This window comes from Dipodomys spectabilis, unplaced genomic scaffold (genome assembly GCF_019054845.1).
Source record: "Dipodomys spectabilis isolate Male_0828 unplaced genomic scaffold, ASM1905484v1 ptg000340l, whole genome shotgun sequence".
Taxonomy (NCBI): Eukaryota; Metazoa; Chordata; class Mammalia; order Rodentia; family Heteromyidae; genus Dipodomys; species Dipodomys spectabilis.
The window spans coordinates 1,483,428-1,509,726 of NW_024871017.1; the positions used below are offsets into that span (position 1 = coordinate 1,483,428).

The window sequence follows — 26,299 nt, forward strand, 5'->3', positions numbered from 1 at the left end:
ATTGCCAGGCCCCACTTGCCAGGCCCCAAAGTTACAAGCATGTCACGAGAATCTATAGATTCTTCATTCGCAGAGCATGTCTAATTTTTAAGTTATTTTAGAAATAATTCATTATCAAAACTTAACCAAAATGCCAAAATAAGATTTAGGATGAATCCATGCTTGGACTTGCTCATGTAGTTAAACAATCAGCATCGATTAATATTTGAACATCTGATTTATTTGACTAACTCTCTTTGAAATAAACTATAAACACACAGTACAAGGAAGGAAAGAAGCGTATCTGACGACTTTGTCAGTAAAATAACGGATGGTTACCTTGTGGTCCGCCCCTGGGTGCGAGAGTGTGTTCTCTGCTGCAGCTCCTGCCTTCGGCGCCCAAATGTTTGTCATTTCAGCTCTGTGATGTTGTGCAACAAGACTGCCTTTGTCCGTCTTCTGTTTTCTACTTGAATAGAAGAAATGAAACATGGTACTGATTTGGAACTGTTCCATGGCATATTTCAGGGTTAAAGAACATGCTAGCTGTGAAGAAGGAACTGTTTATGAAGGAACTTCCTTCCTGTTAACTTTTGCCTTCACTGTAATTTATATGAGTTGCCATTTTATTTCTCCCTCCCTTTCCCTTTCTCCTTCCTCCCCACTTCCCTCCCTCTCCTTCTCCTCTCCTTCTCCTCTTTTCTTTCTCTGTTTTTATAGAAAGAGCTTGGAGACAAGCGGTCGGAAAGCATTGATAAAGTTCAACAGTTGCTACCTTTGCCAAAACAGACATGTGATGTCATCACTTGTGAGCCTATGGGTTCTTTGATAGACACAAAAGGAAACAAAATTGCTGGATTTGACTCTATCGATAAAAAACAGGCAAGTGTAAATGTTTGTCTCATAAATAAATACATCTTATTTACAGAAATGAAGTAATTTTTTAATCTTCCTAGAAAGTACATAAAACATCTCAACATTATAGTTTCTTAAAAAATTTAGGGGATATTTTTGTTATGCACTATAGTAAACATCATATTTTGTAAGATACTCATTTAAAATCTTTACCTAAATATAATAGATTTCTGAAATCCACCAAGGAGAAACTAAAGTTTAAGAAAATGAAAGCAAAGACCAGTTCTGATTTTATTTCATAATTGGAAGTACTGTATCTTTATGCAAGAAAGATTTTATTGATAAATAGTGTCTTGTGCTAATAAGCCGTTTCAAGTAAAAATTACTTAATACTTACGTGTTTTTGCATTTTGAGAGAGGATCTTCTTTAGTAGTTCAGGACATTGTTTTGAAGAAAGTTCTCTACAAGAGAACAAAAATAGTCAGATGATCTTTCAGTGGACATTAGGCAGTCAGACATGATGCAATCTCAGAAATAAAAGCGGAGCTCCCAACACCCTGCTTTCTAGAGGAAGCAGGGAACCACAGTACAATAAGATTTGTATGTCACGGTAGAGAGCACTGGGGACACTAGGAAATGTAGGAGAGTGTGACTTAATGCTGCCATCAATCAGAGAAGCCCGTGTACCCAGTTCCAGTGTAGTTCTACAAAGGAAAAAGCTAGGATCAGGTCAAGTTGTGTTTCAGTTCTCCAGCAGTGGGACTTGTAGAATCCATTTGGTGGTAATGTGGTCTTTATACCTAGAAAATGATTTCGTCTCAAGACACATATTAAGGGAAATTAATTGAACCTTGGTGTTGGAAGAAGTCATCAGTGGCAGATTACGTGTAGATAAGAACAAGGAGGGTTCTCATCTTATAGACTGAATGAATGCTTGTTTTTGAGGAGAAATATATTTAACTTGGTACACTAGGAAATGTTCTAAGAGACACTAACAAATAATGTTGAATTTCTTATTTAACATAACTCAGAAGCAGAATTGTGTTTTTCTGGAGTTAGTAGAGACAAGCTGGACTGGAAAGACTTCTATAATTGCTTCTGTAATGTAATTCTGTCATCCTGTTGCTTTGTTCAGAATCTGGCTTATGGCCGGTCACAGGATGTTCACTGTAATCCTAGCTACGCAGGAAGCTGAAGTCTGAAGATCATAGTTCAAACCAGCCAAGCCAGGGGAGAAAACTCCATGAGTCTGTTATCACCCGTAAGATACCAGAAGATCTGCAAGTGGAGCCATGGCTCAAGTGGTAGAACACTAGCTCAGGGGGACAGCACCCAGGCCCTGAGCTCAGGCCCTAGCACTGGCACCAAATTTAAAAATAGATGATGATGATGATGATGATAATCTGGCTCGTGAAGTATGTGAAAGGTCTCCATGTTGAATCAAGTCCATGCAGGTTTGGATTGAAGTTAATAGGAAACCACTTAGGGACCAAGTGTGTTTTGGCTCTTAAGTTTTATATTGTCTCAAACATAAAAAATAGATTACTGATTATAATTTGTATTAGTAAGACTAGCTTTTCAGTATTCTTTATTTAAAAAGATTATTCTTTGAAAAGATAAATGAAAAATGGATTTTAAGCAACATATACTACTTGTGTTGCTTATGTGTAGCATCAAGCGAAGAACTATAGAACTGAACATAAAGGTCTGAATTGTAGGCACTGCCTTTTTGTGAGTGACCTAGCTCTGCAGTCTGGTGTGCTGAGTGCTAGGTATTAAGCAGGCTGCCTGTGATTCAGGGCAAGATCTGAACACATTCTCACCACGCACCATCCTACCCCAGGGGCTCCAGGTATCTACCAAGCAGAAGGTGTCCCCATGGGACTTGTTTGAGGGCCAGAAGAACCCAGCTCCTCTCTCCTGGGCCTGGTTTGGGACTGTCCGTGTGGATCGAAGAGTAATCAGATACGAGGAGCAGCACCACCTCCTTCTGTACCACACACACCCCACGCCCAAGCCCCGGAGCTACTACCTGGAGCCGCTGCCCCTGCCTCCCGAGGAGGAAGAGGAAGAGCCCACATCTCCCGTTTCTCAGGAACCAGAAAGGAAATCAGCTGAGCTGTCAGATCCCGGGAAAAACCCAGCCGATGAAGAGAAGAAGACAAAGGGCAGGAAGCGCAAGACCAAGTGCGGCTCGCGCGTGGATGTGAGTAGGAAGCCAGGAGAGCGTGGCGCGTTAGGAGCAAGGGGGGCCTGTGTCCTCATGTCCCTGGAAGTCCGTACACTCCTTAGCAGCGAGGGTGAGACTCACTACTGGGCCTGTGTCCCCACGTCCCTGGAAGTCCGTACACTCCTTAGCAGCGAGGGTGAGACCCACTACTGGGCCTGTGTCCCCACGTCCCTGGAAGTCCGTACACTCCTTAGCAGCGAGGGTGAGACTCACTACTGGGCCTGTGTCCCCACGTCCCTGGAAGTCCGTACACTCCTTAGCAGCGAGGGTGAGACCCACTACTGGGCCTGTGTCCCCACGTCCCTGGAAGTCCGTACACTCCTTAGCAGCGAGGGTGAGACCCACTACTGGGCCTGTGTCCCCACGTCCCTGGAAGTCCGTACACTCCTTAGCAGCGAGGGTGAGACTCACTACTGGGCCTGTGTCCCCATGTCCCGGAAGTCCGTACACTCCTTAGCAGCGAGGGTGAGACTCGCTACTGGTCCTGTGTCCCCACGTCCCTGGAAGTCCGTACGCTACTTAGCAGCGAGGGTGAGACTCGCTACTGGTCCTGTGTCCCCACGTCCCTGGAAGTCCGTACGCTACTTAGCAGCGAGGGTGAGACTCACTACTGGGCCTGTATGTCCCCACGTCCCTGGAAGTCCATACGCTCCTTATCAGCGAGGGTGAGACTCACTACTGGGCCTGTGTCCCCACGTCCCTGGAAGTCCGTACACTCCTTAGCAGCGAGGGTGAGACCCACTACTGGGCCTGTGTCCCCACGTCCCTGGAAGTCCGTACACTCCTTAGCAGCGAGGGTGAGACCCACTACTGGGCCTGTGTCCCCACGTCCCTGGAAGTCCGTACACTCCTTAGCAGCGAGGGTGAGACTCACTACTGGGCCTGTGTCCCCATGTCCCGGAAGTCCGTACACTCCTTAGCAGCGAGGGTGAGACTCGCTACTGGTCCTGTGTCCCCACGTCCCTGGAAGTCCGTACGCTACTTAGCAGCGAGGGTGAGACTCGCTACTGGTCCTGTGTCCCCACGTCCCTGGAAGTCCGTACGCTACTTAGCAGCGAGGGTGAGACTCACTACTGGGCCTGTATGTCCCCACGTCCCTGGAAGTCCATACGCTCCTTATCAGCGAGGGTGAGACTCACTACTGGGCCTGTATGTCCCCACGTCCCTGGAAGTCCGTACACTCCTTAGCAGCGAGGGTGAGACTCACTACTGGGCCTGTGTCCCCACGTCCATCCGCTCTGAGACAGCTCTTACTCGTTTCTGTGACGTTTAACTGGATGGCACAACATAACAGGTGGACTGAGTTGGGTTCCCCCTCCACTTGAACTGCTTCTCAGAGCCATTAACTGCCATATCCTTATCTAAACTCCATTTCACTGAAATAATTCCATGTTAAAACTTTCACAAATACACCAAGAGCTGCTTCTCGTAGATAATTCTGGGTTAAATCTCAGTGCCTCATCATTTCCCAGATTGAAACCTTAATTTTTTGAAATATCAAATCCTGTAATTTTGGGTAGTTGACAAAATTTGCAATACATTAACATAACAAAACTTTTCTTTTGGGGCTGGGAAGGTGGCTCAGTGGTAGAGCACTTGCCTTGCATGCATGAGGTCCTGGGTTCCATTCCTCAGCACCACATAAGCAAAAAGAAAAAAGCAAAAAACAAAAACAAAAAAAAGTTGGGCTGGGAAGGTGGCTCAGTGGTAGAGTGCTTGCCTTGCATGCCTGAGGCCCTGGGTTCGATTCCTCAGCACCACATAAGCAAAATGAAAAAAAAAAGCCGGAAGTGGCGCTGTGGCTCAAGTGGTAGAGCGCTAGCCTTGAGCTGAAGAGCTGAGGGGCAGCGCCCAGGCCCAGAGTTCAGGCCCCACGACCAGACCAAAAAAAAAAAAAACAAAACTTTTCTTTTTCCCTGTGTTAATTTACATATGATGCCCAATATGGTGATCTAGAGATTCCTTATTTTCCTATTATCTTGCTCTCTTGCACTTCTGCTTCTTTTCCATATCAGATTTTATGAGAGATAAGTAGACCTAATTGTAAATGCTGTCTTTCTTGCTTTCTACCTCATATTCCTTACCAATGATGACGTTTTCTTTCAAATATCAGAAACCGGGCTAGATGTGGTGGTACATACCGGTAGTCCTGGCTACTTGGGAGGCAGAGGTAGGAAGATCATAGTCAGATGCCAATCCTGGGCATAAATAAACTGAAGCGAGTGTGGTGGGGCTTGAGTTGCTGTTCACCTGCCTAGCAGCGCGAGGCCTCAAGTCAAACTGCCGGGATTTCTCCACACCCTGAGAAATGTATTGAATTACAATTTATAAATGATTTTTGGAACATAAGATGTGGTACTTAGGATTTCTTTCTACTGATAAATACTTGAGCATTTGAAGTAACCTTCTACAAAATCCAGGGGAATTTTTACTGCACAGCATAAGAAGGACTTGTGTTCAGACATCTGAGGGTAACTCACCTGTGTCAAAACCAAGACCTCTCTGTTCCTCCCCGATAGCCTATGCTCATGTGTCAGTGCCTCTTGGTTACTCTTCTGCTCAAGTTCCTCCACCTCAAAAGCTTGTTCAATGTGGTCCCAACTGAGCCTCCTGCTGATCTGGGGTACTAATCTGCCAGCCCGTGCAAACAGGTTCTGTTCTTTTCAGATACCAGCAGCTCTAACCTCACGGAAGCCCATGTGAATTGGCTTCTGTTCATCTCAGACACCAGAAGCTCCAAATTCAGCTTATTTTCTACACCTTCTCTCAGTGGCATATACGCTTGTGTAAAATGGCAGGGAACATGCTTCTGTCCTGTGCCGTATGGAACCATGACAGACGTGCTTCCGATCCTCAGGAAGCCGCAGCACGGGACCGGGGCGCCCACCTGTGTGGAAGGGCAGTAGAAAGACTCCAGTAAGATGCTTTCTAGGCAGAAAGCAGTCCCGAATCATTGTGGGCCTTTCTGATACAAATGTCCTCGAGGCCCAAGACCCTGGGGATGGCCTTCTGAGATGATTATCAAGAGCCTTATCAAGGAAGGTGCTTGTAGTTAATCTTGCTCAGTATTGGCATTCTGAGTGCATTTCTAATTTTTTAAAGAACTGACAGAAGATATTTTTCTTCTCTGGCCACTGCAAGATAAGTGGTTTCGGGGGCTAGGAAGATGGCTCAGTGGTAGAGCGTTTGCCTTGCATACCTGAGGCCCTGGGTTCAATTCCTTAGCACCACATAAGCAAAAAAAAAAAAAAAAGCCGGAAGTGGTGCTGGGCTCAAGTGGTAGAGTGCTAGCCTTGAGCTGAAGAGCTGAGGGACAGTGTCCAGGCCCAGAGTTCAAGACCCATGACCGGACCAAAAAAAGAAAAAAGATAAGTGGTTTCTTTTTGGTTTGGTTTGATTTGGTTTTTACTGTGAGGCTTGTGCATGAGAGGCAGATGTCCTGCTACCAAGCTGCACTCAAGTAAAGGAAAAGGTCTGACTCCTGTGTTCACTTCCCCCTTCCCCTTTACACAGACATAGGAAGTATCTCAAATAATTCATTAGCGTGGGATATGTCGATTCAAACTTTCTTTTTAATCTTTATGTTGAAGGAGTATCCACAGAGCAACATATACCGAGTACCTCCTAATTACTCACCCATTTCCTCCCAAGTGATGCACCACGCACCGTCCACCGTGTGGGGTTACAACCTCGTGGGCCAGCCCCCGCAGCCTGCCTTCTTCCTTCAGAACCAGTCTCTTACTCCAGGTATGTAACAAAAACGCAGTTAGGTCACTCTTAGATGAGGTTCTCTTTGCTTTTACCCTGAGAACGTTACAAAACTTAAGACCTTGAGAGCTCAGCTGACATTTCAGCAATTCCCTTCACTCAAAGTATCTTTCCTTCTGAATAAGATTCAGCCAGGTGCAGTAGGGCACTTTTGTAGTCTTTTGATACTCTGGAGGCTGAGCCTAGGAGTTTGAAGCCATCCTGGGCAGCATAGAAAGATTTCATAACCTTATATTTCTTCAGAGGTAAAGACTGTAGAAGAGTTATGAACATTAAAAGAAACTGAGGGCTGGGATGTGGCTCAGTGACAAAGTGCTTGCCTAGCAAGTGCAACGTCCTGGGTTCGATCCCCAGTACAAAAAAAAGAAAAGACCAAAAAAATACAGTTAAAAAAACCCAAACCATACAAGAAACTGACTGACCTATCACATTCCTATTCTCTTTCTGTGAATGGACCGTGTGAGCATAGTGTGGCCGGGCCGCCCACCTCTCTGGGATCCCGCCTCACCTCCCACACGGTCTCTGTGGATGGCTCTAACTTGGGCTGCCTCTGGTGCTGAGTCTGAAGTAATGTCGGGTAGCCATTTGGTCAGCTGTCTGTCCTATGAACTGCTCTTTATGAAAGGGTAAGGTGTGGGTGAGGTATTGATGGGGAGTTCCTCTCTGTACATCAGAGTTGGCAGATACTGTGAAGCCAGCAATTGATGAAAAAATACTTTTTTTTTCAGTTGTGGAACTTGAACTCAGGGCCTGGGCTCTGTCCCTGAGCTTTTTTGCTCAAGGCTAGCACTTTACCACTTTGAGCCACAGCTACGCTAAAAAGAATACTTTCTAACCCATGAAGGCACTTAATCAAATCTGTATCCAGAGATGCTAAGGATTTCCTTTGTTTTCTTAAATAACAGTATAATCAATGTTTGTTGTTTAATTGATTTCCAGCTTTCAAAAAGTCTTTTCTCTTTAGATTTGTGATATTTGAAGTTTCCAAGAAATTCAAGTTAAAGTACTTTTATGCTTTTTTACTGCAAGAGATACATTTTATTATGTCCTGGGAATGAAGCTTAAATAACATGTGCTTCAGATTTGTTTAAAATCACGAGAGTTTCTATGTCTGGCTCAGGACTCCTGTCAAAATATGCCATGAAAGCAATGTGGGCTTTTTTGGTTTTGGTTTTGGTTTTTGTCAGTTGCGGGGTTTAAATTCTGGGCCTGGGCACTGTCCCTGAGCTCTTTTGCTCAAGGTGAGCGCTCTACCACTTGAGCCACAGCTCCGCATCCGGTTTTCTGGTGGTTAATTGGAGATAAGAGTCTCATGGACTGTCCTTGCCCGGGCTGGGGAACCGCAATCCTCAGATCTCAGCTTCCTGAGTAGCTAGGATGACAGGTGTGAGCCACCCGTGCTCAACAAAAGCAGTGTGTTTTATGCCAGTAATATATTCCCAATAGCCTTAGATGATTTGAAATTCATATAACTGCCAGATGATGGCAGCTCTTCATTTTCTCACCTGAAGTAGGGCATTCGTGAAGTTGCATTGTGTACAGTATTAGACTCCCTCCTGCGAAGGCAAAGTGCCTGTGTTTTGGTAAAATAAGGATGCCTGATTGCTTTACCATACTTAGAGACCTCTCCACTCTGGTGCTGCTGTAGGAGGCTCCAGGTTGGACCCCGCGGGCTCCGTTGTGCCAGCCAGCACCAAGCAAGCACTGTCCTACATGCTCCAGCGGCGCTCGGGCGCCGTGACGCAGCCCCTCACCCTTCACGGGCTCACTTCCCAGCAGCAGTTCATACAGATGAAGCTTCTGCAGCAGCAGCAACAGCACCGTCTTCTCAGGCAGGCCCAGACTCGACCTTTCCAGCAGGTTTGTCCAGACCCGCGCAGAGTCCTCTCATTTCGTTGCCCGAGAGCCAGGGGTGAATTGGGGGTGTGCGTGTCCTGTACACGTGTGTGGGTGGGAACAGGTCTCTCATACAAGTTTATACATCAGAGGTCCTCAAAATCAAAATACCTTCTATTGATCTAAATTGTGTTTAAAAAAAGAGATGCTAGTGCTTCCCTTAGTTAGAAACAGGCCTCAGAGACCCTCTCTCAGCTTTCATTCTGCATTGTAGTTACCTCCATGTGTCGCAGTCTCCTTAGCTCTGTTTTCCTGTGTTATTTTACATTTGTTATTTGGGGATTGTTTCTCTGAACCCTGCTGTCTGGATTTTTTCCTTCATTGCCTGCCCTTGACTCAGGTTGTTTTTCATTTTTATTTTTATTTTTTAGTGTATGTTTAGTATGGCCTATAGTAAATTACAGTCAATGTATGGATATATTTGGTTATTATTTCTTTTTAATTTTCTTTTTAAGACAGTGATTGTAATTGACAAAACATCCTGAAAGTTGTATAAAACTTAGCATAGGCTCAGAAACCTATGTGTCTGTACATGTAAACAAAATCTAAGTAAAAAGAATGAGGTGAGATGGTGGCTTTCTTTCTAGTTGCTAATACTTTTTATATTTGCTATTTTTTCTGAAGCGCAGTCATTATTTTGATAATAATAGCTAATACTGCAGAGCACTTACCATATGCCAAAACCCTTGAAATGCTTTAGCTAAGATCCCGTGACAGTCCAGGGATGGGTTAGATACTTTGTGCTTGTGCCCTGAGAAAAACCATAGAACTCAGAATGACAAGAGATATGAATGCCATTACAACATTACTCACCATCGGGGACCGCTTCCTCCACTGACCTGTATGGAAAACTCGGAGTGCATCTGCACTCTGGCCACTTACTTGATTTGGAGGCAAAGAAATGGCTCCTTTGTTACTTGATTTATAAGGACAAGACAGACAAAATGAGTTGAGTTGCCTGCTTGTCTCTCAGTGATGGCTTTAAAACTCTCCGGGCATCAGATAAGGTGGGGCTAAGTTGCTTCTTTCATACAGGTGACAAGAACTCAAATAAAATATTTAGAAATCCTACATTTTGCTTCAATGAGCAATGTTTGAAGCCATTTAAAAACCACCATTGGACATTGGGCTCTTCCTGGAGATGAGTAAAAATAGCCATTATCCCTTAGATAAGTAAGTAAATTACTAGAAGTTGATCAGCATGCCACTAGAACGAACAGTCCCCTTTTAAAGTAATAAAGCCTTAATAAAAGTTGCTCTATTTTTTTCACATCCATTCTTCCATCACAAGATCTGATACTCCCTACTTTCATTCCTGTTTTCAAACTTGCTGCTGAAGCCAGCTTTGAGTCACTGCAGATAATCCATTACAGGTGAATATGCCTGTCCTAAAAAGTCCTGATGTCTGGAAAGAGTGATGTAGTCAGATACCCTTGCATATTTGGGGAAGGCAAGATTTTAATCTGAAATGCAGCTGCAGCCTCCCAGAAGCTCTCTAACCTTCTCTCTTTTCCTTGTACACTCAGACTTGCACTGATTACACTCTGGAAGGGGTTAGACAGAAATGGACCGTCTGTTCCCTTACAGACTCTTGTGTGGTAACTGGTGTGATGTTTTGGAATTCAGGGTTCCTCTGTAAGGCCAATCTCAGCTTCTTCCAGTAGTCCTTTAGTATTTGCCTCTCCTCCTCTCCTTGCGTCACGAAGTCTTACGTCCTTTCACGAGCAGACGTATGTTTTCTCCCATTGTTCTTGAAGTGATAATTGAGGAAGGTTTTCCTTTTCTTCCTTTCTACAGTGTATTTGCTTGGATCCAGGGCCTACTACAAGTAGAGACTTCTCTGCCGCTCAGCGACATCCACAGGCTCTCTCTGTGTGTGTATGTGTGTGTATAGTGGCATTGGGTTTGAACTCAGGTCCTCAGGCTTGCTAGTCTGGTGCTTTTCCACTGCAGCCATGCTCCAGCCTTGGTTTTTTAGGATAGGGTTTTGCTTCTTTTGATCGAACATGCCTAAACTGCAGCTTGCCTTTTTTAGGCTTATTATCACCACATGTAGCTTCCCTCTGAGGAGGAGGGGTCTTGTGGACTTTTCTGCCCCAGCCATCCTGGTACCTTCAATCTCTGCTTGTAGACTTACTGCGTGGGCTGGCTTTGAACTGTGAGCCTCCCAGAGCCACTGAGAAACCACCCATCGCCACTCTGATGGAGAGAGATGCGTGCCTCACACAGTCACAGGGACAGGCGGTTTTGCATGTGGCGTCCGCCGTGCGGCCTGTGGGAATGGTAGCCCTTCCCTTCTCTTTCAGTAGGTAATCTGTGTCCTTGATACCTCACTTCCCCTCTCCCCTAACACACATGGTAGTCATCAGTGTATCTGGAACCTAGCTAAACAGCTTTTATGGCAGGAAAGAGTCTCTCGTGAATTTTTTACAATTAGAGTCATATAAAATGTAAGCAGTATTGACAAATTGTTACGATGTTGGACATGAGCAGTCAGTGACCTTTCTAAGTACTGATCATTTCATGACAAGACATGATTGAAGAATGTTGATCCTAGTTTTAGAAGGATTTTTCTCAGGTTAAATACCTAAACATAATATGAATTTCTCTAGCTATATAATGGTTTGGGGGTTGGTTTTGGGATCCCCCTGGCTTCTTGTAAGTAAAAGTAAATAGATATGATTTTCCCCCTTATCTCAGTGAATGTCTTTTTCCTAGAAGTCCATTTCCTTAACTATAGCAAACACTGAAGAACTTTTATTTATCTGAATCAAATTGGTCTTGGAATTCTAGTGGCTGTTTTTAGTCTGACTTACGGGTGGCGCTGCTTCCTAGACACACTAACTGCCCATGCTGGAGGTCTAGTGCTGGGCCTTGTAATACTCAGTGCCATCCTGTTTTCTGCCTGGCATCCAGTAGAAATCTATAGAAAGTCACAGATGAACCAATGCATGATGCAAGGAGGCATTTTCAAAAGCCCTACTAGCCCCAACTCTCAGCAATATGCTTTTTAGTCTTACACATATCCCAGTGCTGGCTTTGAACCATCATAACCATCATGCTCAGATTATAGGCATGAGCCACTGGTGCCTATCTTCATTCTAGTTTTTTTTTTTTTTTTTTCTCAGTTGTGGGGCTTGAACTCGGGGCCTGGGTGCTGTCCCTCAGCTCTTCAGCTCAAGGCTGGTGCTCTACCACGTGAGCCACAGCACCACTTCCAGTTTTCTGGTGGTTTATTGGAGATAAGAGTCTCATGGACTTTCCTGCCCTGGCTGGCTGTGCACCGTGATCCTCAGATCTCAGCGTCCTGAGTAGCTGGGATGACAGGCGTGAGCCACCGGTGCCCGGCCTCATTTTGGTTTCTTACCATGGTTACATTGTTAATGTCTGCATTTTATTTTTACTGAGAACAATTACAAAATGTAGAGTATTGATGACAATAATGCACAGTGTTGCTCAGATTGTTTTTCAGTGCTTTCTTCCCCCTCACTAGGGGCAGAGTCTTTCAGATGCATTTTAAGTTTTGGTCCAGGAAATGTGATCTGTGCTGTTGCTTTATCCTAATTTCTCTCTTTCATTTACAAAACCATTTTGCCCTTGTTTGTGATAGTCAACACCAGCTCTATTTTTAGGACCTAAAGAAAGTTATACCAAAAATGTTTAAATTAACAGAGGCAAATTCAGAAGAAAACATTTGGCTACAATTACATGTAATGAGTCCATAGGGGTTTTTGAAACAGTAAAGGAAGATTTCAGGCAGAGATCAGACATGCCCAGTCATCGCATGTGAGGAGATGGGGGTCATCACTGTGTGTGCAAACAAAGGAAGTCGGTCATTTAAGGAAGGAAGGAGATATGAGTCAGAGCCTCCCAGAGTGGGTAGCTCTTGGCAAAAGTGAACCCATGAGTCTGTGCACGCAGGCCTGTGGATCGGCAAGGCTGGCCGCCCACCCAGGTGGTCCAGTGGTTGGTCTCGTGCCCTTGGGAGATACGTTACCTCTTTGAATAGATGAGTTTCCTTTTCTTCTTCTTCTTCCTTCCTCCCACCTCCGCACCTCTGTCTTTAGTGATGTGTTTCAAGTATACTGCTAACGTACTTACCCTGTGAGGCTTCAGTCTATAATTCTGTTCTGCCATATTTACTCTAGATCATGGAAGGAGGATCTTTGTGCCCCTCTTATTTTCCCCTTACTAGGAAGAGGGAGTCACTGCCATAAACCAGTGTGTTTTCCTCAGGACTGTTTTCATATTTTTATTCTCATTGTGCCAGTGGCCTCACTTTGTAGAGTCAAAACTTCATAGAATGGAATCGCATGCGCTCCTTGTTGCTTAGCATCTTGCTTGCTGCTCTGTGGCTATATTTTGACTCAGTGCCTGTGTCACTCAGTTTTGTTCATCCATTCCATTGTGAGTGTTTAGTATTATTTACCCATTCATTTAAGTTATTTCCAGCTTTTTTCTTACTCTTCACGAAAACTACCGTGGAGATTCTTCTGTGTTTCCTCTGCACGTGTGGAAGCATTTTAGGGTGTACACCTAACAGTGCAGGTGCTGTCCATTTCACGGTGGCAGTGACTTCCTCTAACACCAAGTGAGCATCTTCCTGCTTTCCTGTCTTCAGCCAGTCCTGGGCGTGGCTAGACCATGTAAAATGATGCTGCAGGACAGCATTTGATTTTGCATTTTAGGTAACCTCTGAGTTTTACGCATCCTTTACCACTCTACTATTCAAGTTTGCCCTTTTGTGAAGTTCCAGATCATGTGAATTGAGCATTTCTAAATTTTCTTCTTTGTTATAGGTGGGCAAAATAATCTTTTTGAAACAGATCTTGAATCTTGAGGACGGCTTTCAATTCATTAACTCAGAGAGTGTCTTTTACATATATCTCAATGGCAGAAATAGAGGAGGAAAAACCCACTAAACTGAGACATGCTCCACACCCATTCCTTGGCTGGGGAAGAAAGTACTTTGCTTATTGCTTCTTGACATGTGGTTTCTCTCTGTTTATCTGAATGATGAGGAAGCGACTGGGCAAATGTAATGATCTAGAGAACTGTGTACATCTAGGATTGGAGTGGAAGGACAAAGAAAAGGAAGCATTCCTTGGAGGGAAGCTGTTGGAGCTAGAGCAATGGATGATGAGGTACCTAAACTGGGAAGAGCAGATAGGAGTTGTTTTGAAAATCCCTCCTACACTTCCTAGCCCTTGGTATAGTGAAACACGTTTTCTGAGAACCTGTTGCTTCATGTCTGTCTGTACAACTCAGTAAGCTCACAGAACTTTCTAAACTTTTAGTCACTCTAGTGACGTCAGTTATAAAACTGACGAGGTGGTGGAGGGGCATGTCTTCCATGGTAGTACCTCAGAGGTAGAGGGCCTTGGGTTCAAACTCAAGTGCTGCCCCTTAGCCGCCCCTCCTCCCTCACCCCCCCCCTGCAAAAAAAAGACTGGGCAAGGGAATCATTTAATTGAGAAGTAGCAATTTTTGCAACGCATTCAATTAACTTTTTTTTGCCAGTCCTGGGGCTTGAACTCAGGGCTTGGGCACTGTCCCTGAGCTTCTTTTGCTCAAGGCTAACACTCTACCACTGAAGCCACAGTGCCACTTCCAGATTTTTCTGATTATGTGGTGCTGAGGAATCAAACCCAGGGCCTCACGCATGCAAGGTAAGCACTCTGCCACTGAGCCACCTTCCCAGGCCCTCTACTTCTTTTTGCCAGTACTTAACATTTGGGTGTTCTGTGCTGTGAATTTTACTATAGTTTTCATTAATCTTCCAGTCAGTAGCAAGGTTATTTGGCATATGAACAAAAGATTTGTAGGACCCAGGTTTGACACCATGATGCATTGTTTTAAAATGAAATATTTCAAATGTGTTTTGGCTACATACACCGTTAGGCTACAACATCTTATCTGCACTGTCTACCATTTTCCTGCTGACCCTTTCTGTGGGGCTTATTATGTAGCTCTGCTGTCTCTCTTCTAAAAGACTTTGGCAACATAATGGTAACACCCTGCTGTCATTCTTTTTCTCCTCCACCTACTTTTTAGAAGTTTAGCATTACTCTTTGAACATCAAAATAAGAAGCAGGTTTTTTTCTTCCATAGCTGGTTTCAGTAGTCGTCTTCATTTCGCTGTTACTTGGTTTCTGTGTGAGACACGGAATCATGAACACATTGGCCATGTGCGGTGCAGTGCATGATCGTCCCAGGCCTCTCTGGTCGCTTGCGGGAGCGCAGGCCGGGGCACCTGCATCTCCGTCCGCGGTTGAGCCCGTGGTGAGCTCCTGCTCCTCTCTGTGGCAACTCACATCATTAGTGGAGGCATGCCTGCGTGCCCACTTACAGGCCATGCCCTTCTCATCGCCTCCCACGCGCTGGCTGCTCCAGAGGCTGTTTACTTTCTGGTATGGAAGAGGTGTTTTCTTTGGGCATATAGGTCTGTGCATGTATGTTACAAGACTCCGCCTCCAGTGCGTTGCCTGGGCTAGCTGAGAATGCCTGAGTTGCCTGGGCTAATCACTGGAAGGTTCACCCATGGAGCCGTGGAATAAAAAGAGGGTGCAGAGTAAATGTAAGGCAGCTTCCCACACTGACACCTGTTCACTTAGGGAAGTCTCCATCAGTGAATTTCCAGACTTTGAAAATATATATGTTATGAAGTACTTGCTTTATAGGCAATTTCTCTAGTAGTTACTTCAGTAAAAGGAAATCTGGCAACTTTTATATGTATTCAACTTAATAGAATGTGTGTTTTTGCTCTCCTTTTGTCACCCTTGTTTTTAATATCCTTCAAAGTTAGGTATTAAATGAGTAATTACTTAAGCATTTTTTATTGTGAAAATACCGTACAGTGTGGTTACAATTACATGAGCAAGGTAAGGAGTGCGTTTTTTATCAGGCATTGTTGCCTCCTCATCGTTCCCTATTAGGAGTCTAGTGAATATATACTTAATCCATTCTGTATATTCATTATTTATGGACATGTGAATAAAGCATGTTGTAAAGGTTTGTTATAATATGGGATGTGTTATTTTAGATGAATCAGGACATTCTAGCAGTTAATGTGCTGAATCTATAAACCTATCAAGTATGACCAGTCAGCAAGGAAACTTCTTATAATTATCAAGTTTTCCCATTATCTGTTATCTGCGATCAAAGCAGAGCAGTGTGATGCAATGAGCACGGTGTTGTTTTAGCCTGGAGCAGCACTTTTCAAACTGGTAATCATCAACAAAACCCTTTGTTAGAGGAGTCCTAAAGCATTACCCCTGGCTTTCCCTGTGTGCCATTTGTTATGGTTCTCCAAATGAGGGTTTTCAGAAACACAGTGACAAGAGCTGGCCATGGTTTTCCGTATACAACTTGTCTCTTGGCAACTCTTAAGCACCATTTCAAAGCTACTAGTTAGGAATTTGAAGGAATCATTACAAGGAAGTTGAATGGCTAGGAGCCTCCTGATTTGAAATGCCGCCTCATGTAATACTTACGGGAGACTACACAAGCCCTTCTCCATGTGTGCTCGTCCTATCGCCCCAGAATAATGCGGGATGTTGTTGAGAATTGTTATTAAAAATGTAATATGCCAGGCACTGGCTCAGTCCCGCCATCTTAGCTGCTCCAGAGCCTGAGATCTGAGGATTGTGGTTCAGAGTCAGTCCTGGCAGGAAAACCCGTGAGACTTTTACCCCCAATAACCACCAGAAAACCAGAAGTGGCGCTGTGGTTCAAGTGGTAGAGTGCTAGCCTCGAGCTGAAGAGCTGAGGGACAGCGCCCAGGCCGAGTTCAAGTCTCACAACTGACCAAAACAAATTTAATGCACTGTCTGTACAGATTTGAAATGAATGCATAGAGCCTCTGAGTCAACATCTTTTTGACCTTGGACACTTCGTGTAACAATAACATAAAGAGTTATTCTTCTGAAGGCTAATGACACACAGCAGGGACTCTTCACCAGATTTTAGAGTGATCGCTTTAAAAAGCATCATGGATTCCTTTGTTGCTTGCAGAGTGAAGCCCAAGGCACGTAAAGAGAGAACCTGTGTGTTGGAATTTACCTAAGGGCAGTATGTGCCACCCAGATGTGTTACCAGAGCCACAGAGGCTCCTCCCAATGCGGTGCTCAGAGTGCCACAAACACTCCCTCCAAACACAGCTTCTTGGGCCACTCTTTCCACGTCACGACTAAATAAGGGGCCGAGGCTTCTCCAATTGTCTCAGTGAAACAGAATAAGGAAGGAAAAATAAAATTACTTTGCAGCCGTTAAAAGAAGGCAAAAGGAGAGCATTTGATAGACCCTAACCGAGCTAGTGATAGATGCTAAGCGCAAAATTAAGTACGTGTTTTTAAAACAAAATATGACACTGGAAACTAGGAGGAGTTTTAAATAAATTAATTTTGGCTGAAATATAAATTCTGTTCCCTCAGCAAGAATTGTTTGCTCAGTACTTTCTATGCATTCGACATTGTGCTGGCAAGTGATTAAAAATAAATGAAAAGGCCTAATTTGTTTTTGTGAAGTAACGAAAGTGACCATATGTCCCAATTTACTTTTTCCTCTTGTCCTACCTAGCCTGTCCAATTTGAATGATAAATTATGTAACCTGTTCTTGGTGTACTGCAGCTAAAACCCTACCTACTGCTAATAAAAATGTTTTTTGTTAATTTGCAGTCTTCTCCTCTCTGTTGACCTCACCTTGTGGCCATGTTTAGCATTTGTAAAAATATTTCAAGGTAGAGAAGAACTTTTCCTACTTATTTCCAAAACAAGTTTAACTATTTCCACAAATTGAAATAATGTGTTCTTGGCATTCTTAAACCAAAAATAACTAATTAAATAAGCAAGCAAGCCAGCAGAAGTCTGTTTCAGTCTGGCAGTAGAGATTAAGGTGTTTCCTTTTCAGGGTAACATATGATTCCAAAGCTGTCTGCAAACAGTTTAGGCCATGCCAGCCAGCTCAGTGCGCAGAGACTGTTGTCCGTCCCAGATGCTTCCCAGTGTGCTTCCAGCTCACTGTTAGACATAAATGGTGGGCATGAATTCTCGAATGTCAAAACTATGTCTGGGTAATCAGAGGAGGAATGAAGAGATGTGTGTTCGGTATCCAGACAGGTCCCACACGCAGATCACAAGCCTGTGTCCTGCAGTCTACCTGTCGATCTCATAAGTTCCATTACCATCTGCGCTGAAAACATGCTCTCTGGGTATTTGTCCTCAGGGACTGTGTATGATGCTGGGGTGCAGACTTGAGTAGTGATTTTTAAAGATCTGATTCCTTGGATTCCTGCTTGATTAATTATCCCTTAATGATTTTTGGAGGATCAGTAGCTGTGGGTACTTTGGGAGAACAGATTTAACCCCACAGAGGGAGTCTGGGCTATTTTTGTTCAACCCAAGAATGTGGAAATGGAGATGAACCAAGTAATGAGGCTGTCTTCATTGGAGCCTATTTTGGAAAGTTAGGTTCTTGTTGAAGCTGTCAAAATTTGTATTTCACAATATATGGATGAATTTATGAAGCTTCAGCCTATCCTAACTTAGGTTCTTCATAAATGGTTCCAAGAATTTGTTTGTAGGGATCAGAGAAAAGACTTAAAACATCTGAGATATCTTTATATCTATAGATATCTTAAACAGCTATAGAGATAGATATTTGTTTTACTATCTCATTATCAGGCCTTCACATTTCTTACTGGGGTGATTTTGAAGAATAAGTGGCCATAAAAATCAATACATGTTCTACCAAACTTAGAAGATTGAGAAGGTCAGTGTTGGGAGAGACGGTGGGAACAATGAGAGCGTGGCGTCCGTCCCTAAACTGAAGGATAACTCCTCTGTGCAACTACTTAACAGCAATAAGATATCATTTCTTAGTTTATTATTATGAAGGTCATGGACAAAGGGGTTACAGTTACGTAAGTCAGGTAAACAACGGCACCCAAGAATATAATTAAAAATAGTAAGTGTGCAGTGAATATTGAAATATTTTTGCCCTTAATCACAGTTTGAAGGAGTCTGGGCTCTGGAGCGGAGCTCATTGAAGCTCAGGTCAGTAGCCCTGCAGGTATCGGTGGGGGAGCTTGTTGTGTTCTTAACCTCCGTGACCTGGTCCCCTGTCTGCCCTTTCTTCTTTCTAGATTTACCTATTCCCAGCACAGTAAAATATTATTGTACTGTAAGAAAAATGAAGACGTCTGTTACCTGACAGTAGTAAAAGAATTCCACTGTAAACATCATTCGTTAAAATTAGGGGGCTGGGAAGGTGGCTCAGTGGTAGAGTGCTTGCCTCGCATGCATGAGGCCCTGGGTTCGATTCCTCAGCACCACCTAAGCAGAAAAAGCCAGACGTGGTGCTGTGGCTGAAGTAGTAGAGCGCTAGCCTAAAGCTGAACAGCTGAGGGACAGCGCCTAGGTCTAGAGTTCAGGCTCCATGACCAACAACAACCACAACAACAAAAAATACTGGAAAAATTAAGCTGAGCTTCTTTCAATGATGATTGCTGCATAAAACAACTTCTGCCACTAAATTTAAAACAAATACAGCTGTTCTTAGCAATATGTGTTTTTCTATGGCCAAAACCATGTATTAATTAAACTAGGACTGGTGAACAGATGTTTTACATGTAGTTGGTTAGAAGTGTTAAGAACTTAGAGAATTTTTATTAAAGATACTGTAATTGATAATTAAAGTCATGAAAGGGACCACATTTTCCCCAAGCACATGCCTAAGTAGGGAATGTTTTATTACTGTGAGGAAATCTTGCTAAGATGTCATGAAATTTCCTATGTCATTTGTGAGTGCCATACACTCTCTTCCCTTAAGGGGATTGGCAGTATAGTCCTGGGTTTGAGATTTCACACTTGAGGAACACTTAGACACCAGCGTGTCTGGGCTGCCTTCTGCTGAGCAAACCATCGGTGCTTCCATTGAAATCTGTGCTGTTACTGTGAACATGGATAGTCTTAAGAGAAGAAATGCTCAGCCTTCTGTCCTTATAACAAGGCTCTGATGATAAGAAGTAGCAGTTTGTGCAGTTTAGAAATCTGTGAGTTCAGACAACCTGTTGCGATAAGGACCCACGGTGACTCGGGCCCTTGCGGTGACCAAGTTTGCCTGTCTGTTTTGCAGGCCCAGCCCGGGGACCCGGCAGCTCTGTTTGCTGCACAAGCACGGCCTTCTCCTCAGCCCCCCCAGTACCCAGGGCTGCAGCAGGCACAGGTACTCACGTGTGTGTCAGAGACACTAAGGGAATTGTGGGGGTTTGGGGTTTGTTTGTTTATTAGCTTAAGATAGAATTGGACCAGGTTGGCCTCAGACTCTCCACAGCTGGGATTATAGGCATATACTACCATATGTATATGATGGTGTACATATATATATATATATATATATATATATATATATATATATAATATAGGCATATACTACCACAACTTATTTTAAGTAGGAGAGAAAATTAATAGGATATGAACTCCCAATGATACTTAGAACTTAGTTACTTCAAATTTCAGAATTGATTGAGGAGCATAAAACTTTTTAGAAGCATAAAACATTCTTGAATTAGAAGTACAAATGGGAGGCTGGGAAGGTGGCTCTGTGGTAGAGTGCTTACCTTGCATGCGTGAGGCCCTGGGTTGGATTCCTCAGCACCACATAAGCAGAAAAGTCTGGAAGTGGCGCTGTGGCTCAAATGGTAGAGCACTAGCCTTGAGCTGAAGAGCTGAGGGACAGCGCCCAGGCCCCATGACAGACCAAAAAAAAAAAAAAAAAGTACAAATGAACTCAAACTTATATTAGTGGTTGTTGACATTAAATAATATCAGTTGACATTAATAATATCAGTTATTTATGTCATAATGAGTACCATTATTTGTGATAAGTTGTTAGACTCAAAAGGTAACGTTGAGGTGAAAGACAGTTCCTGGCAGCTCACTGGTCCTGCGACACTGTACACCTATTGCTGAGCTTTGTTTGCTCTTCTGAGAGGTAGAGATGAAAGATGTGAGAGAATAAGACAACCTGTGGACTTAGTGTAGCGAAACGCACAGATGCCAGACAGAGGGAACATTTGCTTTCGCATGGATCTTGAGTTATTCTTTTGTAATTATTATTTCTGCATCTATATGCTCTTATCCCATTTCTTTCATGATCTTGTTAGCAAGATTCCCATTCTGGGTCCAAGGCTGAAAGCAAAGCCAGGGTGGGCCTGGCAGACCCACACCCTTCTGTGTGGGTCACTCCTGATGGCTGGTTGCAGAAGCTCAGCATCCATGACTCTTCGGGGCCAAAATATCAGGCGCTTCACAGACCTGCTCTATGAGTTGTGCCTAGTGGTGCATCAAACCTGTCTGCTTGCATAAGGCCTTGAGAGTTAGAGAAGGAGGAGCCCCTACATTAGAGTCAGGCAGATTCCTGTGCGTGGAATACTGAAGTCAGCTCTGGTCCAGGCTGTCCATCACCAGGGTACCTCCCTTTGTGTTTTAATAGCGTTTTGCTTCTTGGTACTGATTAGTCACTCCAGGCATAGTTATTAGTCCCAGATAGTATTGTCACATACGGGGAAGGGTGTACTCCATGATTTTAACTGAGCATCTGTACCTGTGCTGACAAATCTTGGCAACGTTATTAATGATGCTTGCGATCCATTGTACATAAATGGTATCCATGCACTGAAGGTGTAGATGAATGCTTGGCCGTTTATTTCTGAATAGAAACCATTGTCTTCTTTCCCTACAAATAAGCGGCTGATCTTATAAGCCACATTAACCACATGAGGGTTATTTGTAGATTGAAACTTTGGTAAGTTGTCAGACATCCAGTTCAGTCCGTAGGTTTACAGCCTCACTCCTGGCCTCCAGAGCAGCATTGCTCATATTTCCAGTCATCAGGGACCCAAGAGCAGAAAGTGCCAGGGGCTTGCTTTGCCTCACATTTCTTACTGATGGGAATCCTGGCAGGAAGTGGGGACACTGATTTTTTCCCTTGTGCTTTCCTGCAGACCATGCCCCAGGGGTACACGATGTACGGAACTCAGACACCTCTGCAGCCAACGGTACAGCCGCAGGCCGGTGGTGCGGTCCTGTCCCCCGGCTACAATGGCAGAGCCCATCCGGCTGCACACTCCAGCCCCGTGCTGGTGGACCGCCTCCGGCAGATGCAGCCGCAGCCCGGTGGTTATGTGCAGCGGCAGGCGCCGCAGTACCTGCAGACCTTGGCTAGCGCTCAGAGGTGATACCACCTTAGAGTAACAAACCCTTGTGTTCCTCTTCTAGGATGGTGCTTGTGATTGTGTTAATGACCCTGTGTGTCTGCAAATCATCTTATATTTGGTCATCTCATTTTTAGCAGTGCCCAGGGAGAAGTTCCAAATAAGGAATGTTTCAGCTTGCTTGTTGAAGTTGTGTATGTGTTAGATTTTAAATGATAGTAATGTTCTTTTTTGTTGTTGTTGTTGTGGTCATGGGGTTTGAACTCTGGGCCTGGGTGCTGTCCCTCAGCTCCTCAGCTCAAGGCGAGAGCTCTTCCACTTGAGCCAGAGCACCACTTCGGTTTTCTGAGTGGTTTATTGGAGATAAGAGTCTCATGGACTTCCCCTGCCCGGGTTGGCTTTGAACCATGATCCTCAGATCTCAGCCTCCAGAATAGCTAAGATTACAGGTGTGAGCAGCACCCGGCCAATAGTAGTATTCTTTATTTACTTCTTTTTCTTTTTCTTTTTTGCCAATCCTGGGGCTTGAACTCAGGGCCTGGACACTGTCCTTGAGCCTCTCTGTGCTCAATGATAGCACTCTACCACTTGCGCCACAGCACCACTTCTGGCTTTTTCTGGGTATGTGGTACTGAGGTACCCTGGTACCCAGGGCTTCACGCATGCTAGGCAAGCACTCTACCACTGAGCCACCTTCCCAGCCCTACTTCTCTTTCTTAAAGGTTTTTTTTTAAAACTTAACATATCCAAGAGAGAGAACGGTTATCATTGTTAGCAATGCCTCACTAGAGTTTGCTGACTGGAGCCATTAAAACTCAAGATTGCAATACTGATTCCAGATGGTGCCTGTGAGAACTAGCTCTACTGTAACTTAGTTTCTGTCAGGGATGATCATGATAGGCTCTTCTTCATTCTTGTCTTAGTCACACATACAATGGGGCTGCATCAGTCCCCATCCTAGCTGCCATCCACCTGTAGCTATGGATAGGAATTACGGTGATCATGAGTCTCCTGTCAAGTATTATGCGGCTCTGTGTGGTCAGCGCGGCCAACGTCAGGATGTGTTATCTGTGCAGCTACCTTAGGTGCCATGCTTATGAGGGTGCTTGCTAGATCTGTAGCTTTGTTATATCTTGAAAAATCTTCTTCCAGATTGAGAAGTCCTGCAATTTTGTATTGAGACTCAAAAATTAGGTAATGAGTTTTAGTGGTTGTGTCTGTTTTATTAGTACAGATTGAAAACTTTTTATTCATCATAGACGGGTACACAGGGCAGTTTTGACCAAAAAAATTCAGTGTTGTGGAAATGTTTGTACTCTGTCAGATAGCAGCATCAGTGATAGTATGTCATCTGCACTCGTGGGAAATTTGAGAAGGTTGGTGCACATTGTATTTACTATTTTTACAGTAAGTGATAGCCTAGAAAAATTATAAAAATTATAAATGGATTTAAAAAATAAAAAAATTAAAAATAGTGTTCTACTATCAAGCGATGCTTGTTCAGGTCCCACCTGTGCCACTTACTTTCTGAGTAGCTGCAGGCGCTCGGTCTGCTCTCTCACTTTTGAAGTTGGATGACAAACCCTGCTGACTTCCAGGCGCTGCGCACATGAAGCCCCCTGGCAGTGTTCAGGAAAGTGCTTCCTAGGGGATGGCCATTTACCTTGGGCAGAGTGCTTGAGTCCCTTCCCCTCATGTGGTCCTGTCTGCGAGCTACACTCTGGCCTTTTCCTGTTAGAATTGTGCAAGTTAGTTTTGAACACTGACAGTTTCTTGTGGATGTGTCTGCCGTGCCGGTGTCTCTGATGACAGCGGGGTCGTACGTGTGGGCTTGAAAACAAACCGCATTATTCTTTGCCAGACTGAATCATCAGGCTCTGCAGCAGAGCCCTCTGGTGGGCACAGGCATCGCAGCTGTGCTGACCTCTGCACCTCCAGACCTCCCCTCAGTTCCCCCGCCTCAGGACCCCGGGAGGCCCGGACAGCCGCCAGCCCGACAGCAGCAGAGACTCCTCCAGGTACGGACAGGGAGACGAGGGGGAGGCAGACCTGCAGCAGAAAGGGGAGAGGCGATGGGCTCGACCCCAGGAACCAAACCAGCATGATTGAGTTGTAATGTGGCCGAGCGTCCTTTCTCTGGGCATGTGCCCGGTCACGTGGGAAAGCGCGCTTTGCAGCCCTCCTCCCCTCTCACAAAGGGTTAGGACGGCTTTCCCAGTAACTGGGGTCTGAATGCACACATTCCACATGGGCGCGGGGAGGAGAGAGAGTGGGGGGAGATGGGGCGGGGAGAGGAGCCAGGCAGAACTGCCAGGACTCTCATCGGTCCCAAAAGTTTTTCTGCATTATCTCTGTCCTGGTTAGGCTATGAAATGGGAAGAACCCAGGTAGAATATTCCCAAGGAACATCTCTCTGTAGAATCCAAAAACTGCCGTTCACTTATCTGACCTAAGTGCCCGAGATGTCCAGATAAGAAGTTCTTCACATGGATCCGTTCTTGGTTCTACTCTCCTTAGAGCAGGTGACCAGCTCCTACCAGCACAGCTGTCTGAGAGGCAAAGGTCAGGAGTATCAGAGTTCAAGTCCAGCTCAACAAATAAAACATGAGACCAAAGTATCTAAAGGAAGATGGCTCAGTAGCAGAGTGTGTGCCGAGCAAGCCCACGGCCCTGAGTTCAAACCCCAGTACTGCAGAAAGAAAAGTTGCATCACATTAATGGTTGTCCATAGTCATTGGTTTGGGGAAGGGCATCCTATGGATTCTGATCCTATTCGTTGGACATGTATTAATTTAAACAAAACAGTAAAACTCCTCTAGTCTCCACAAAATAGAAAAATAATCCTGCTGCCTACCAGGATTATTATATATATAGTGATATTATATATTATGATACTGTTATAACCAGGAATAAACAAGAACATTCAGCCCAAGTACTAGCTTGAGAATGTTATTATTGAGATTTCCACTAATGTGACTGTTAATAGTTTTAGTGATACAAAGAACTCTGTCTCTATTTGAAATTTGTCATTTCTAAGTAACAACAGTAGTTACTACATAACTTACATAGCAATTTCTATCTCGCAGGTGTGCTTCAAGGCGACAGCTACGCAAAGTAGTTACTACATAACTTACATAGCAATTTCTATCTCGCAGGTGTGCTTCAAGGGGACAGCTATGCGAAGCCTAATCCCATTGTGTAATATCTACACTCCATCCCTGTTGCTTCCTCCTGGTTGTTTTTCTTATTCACAGTGATAAAGTGATCTGATCAGATAAAGTGATCTGAGACAGGCCCAGGACCTGTAATCCCAGCTGCTTGGGAAGTGTAGCTGGCAGGTCAGCTTGGGTGAAGGTCAGGGTGAGACCGACTCTCAGCTGGATAAGCAAGGCAGGCAGGGGTCACACCTGCAACCCTGGCTCTCTGGAGACATAGGTAGTGGGAGGGTCTCGCCCAGGCATGGGGTGAGATGCGACCCTATCTAAAAACAACTAATCAGGAAAGGCGGGGGCATGGCTCCTGTTCAAAGCCCCGAGTTGAAATTCCAGTACCACCAAAAAAAAAAAAAGGCAATTTGTGCCTGTCTCAATTATGACCTCTCTTCTTTTTGGTGTTTGGGTACCTCCATAAAGGAAAAAGTTAGCTATTATGAATCCAATTGCATCTTTCTTAGATGTTTTCACTGAAAGGTAAATGAAACGCTGACCATATATGGCGGTACTTTGTTTCTAGCCCAGTTTAGACTTTCCATGTTGGGAACTGCCCCGCGGGCGTGCCAGGCTCCATGCTGACAAGCACTGTCGCTTACTGAGAAACGCTTTCCTGTAACATCACTCTGAACAGCCACACGGTCTGTGGGGGAGGCAGGAGCAGGCAGGCCCAGCTGGAAAAGGCAGTGTGGAATATCAGAGGCTGACATCTCCAGAAGGGATTATCGGGGTGGCGGAAACAACTTCTCTTCCCTCCCAGTGGGCCTGTGTGCTGTGTTCCTCCTGTGGCTTGGGCACATTTCCCAAGAGCTATGTGGACCTAACTAACTTGGTTTCTAATTTCATGTCAGGACATCTTTTGGGGACTAGCCCATGTCTTCCTGCTAGAAAGACAGAGACAGAGAGACACACAGAGAGAAACCCTCAAGAGTCCCACCAGTGTCTTCAGTCCTGGAGGCCACAGCTAGTCAGAGCATGTTTCACCTGACAGTGAGAGGAACGCAGGGGAGCTATCGTGAAAGAAGCTGAGAATGCGCTCAGGCGTCCACCGAGGGAGGCGCTGACAGAGAGAGCTCAGACGTCCACCGAGGGAGGCGCTGACAGAGAGAGCTCAGACGTCCACCCTGTGAGACGCTGACAGAGAGCT

At 44.6% G+C, this 26,299-nt stretch overlaps 2 protein-coding genes across 4 annotated transcripts in view; one reads left to right on the forward strand and one right to left on the reverse strand.

Annotated features, from left to right (window-relative positions):
• The window catches only part of P2ry12 (purinergic receptor P2Y12), a 51,226-nt gene extending 49,929 nt beyond the window's left edge, over positions 1-1,297 (reverse strand). Inside the window, exons 1-2 of one of the 2 annotated variants that reach the window (XM_042665655.1) lie at positions 1,232-1,297; positions 319-445 (exon numbers count right to left, since the gene is read on the reverse strand). The gene's annotated coding sequence lies outside the window, so the exon portion shown is untranslated. Of the gene's footprint in view, positions 1-318; positions 618-1,231 lie in introns of those variants that run through there. The other variant, XM_042665654.1, reaches the window with a different exon arrangement.
• The window catches only part of Med12l (mediator complex subunit 12L), a 231,938-nt gene that overhangs the window by 193,444 nt on the left and 12,195 nt on the right, over positions 1-26,299 (forward strand). Inside the window, exons 34-41 of one of the 2 annotated variants that reach the window (XM_042665625.1) lie at positions 700-861; positions 2,679-3,041; positions 6,656-6,812; positions 8,482-8,693; positions 19,864-19,953; positions 21,734-21,963; positions 23,805-23,961; positions 24,466-24,799. In XM_042665625.1, coding sequence (XP_042521559.1) covers positions 700-861; positions 2,679-3,041; positions 6,656-6,812; positions 8,482-8,693; positions 19,864-19,953; positions 21,734-21,963; positions 23,805-23,961; positions 24,466-24,762 — 1,668 coding nt within the window. In that variant the 3' untranslated portion in view covers positions 24,763-24,799. Of the gene's footprint in view, positions 1-699; positions 862-2,678; positions 3,042-6,655; positions 6,813-8,481; positions 8,694-19,863; positions 19,954-21,733; positions 21,964-23,804; positions 23,962-24,465; positions 24,800-26,299 lie in introns of those variants that run through there. The other variant, XM_042665626.1, reaches the window with a different exon arrangement.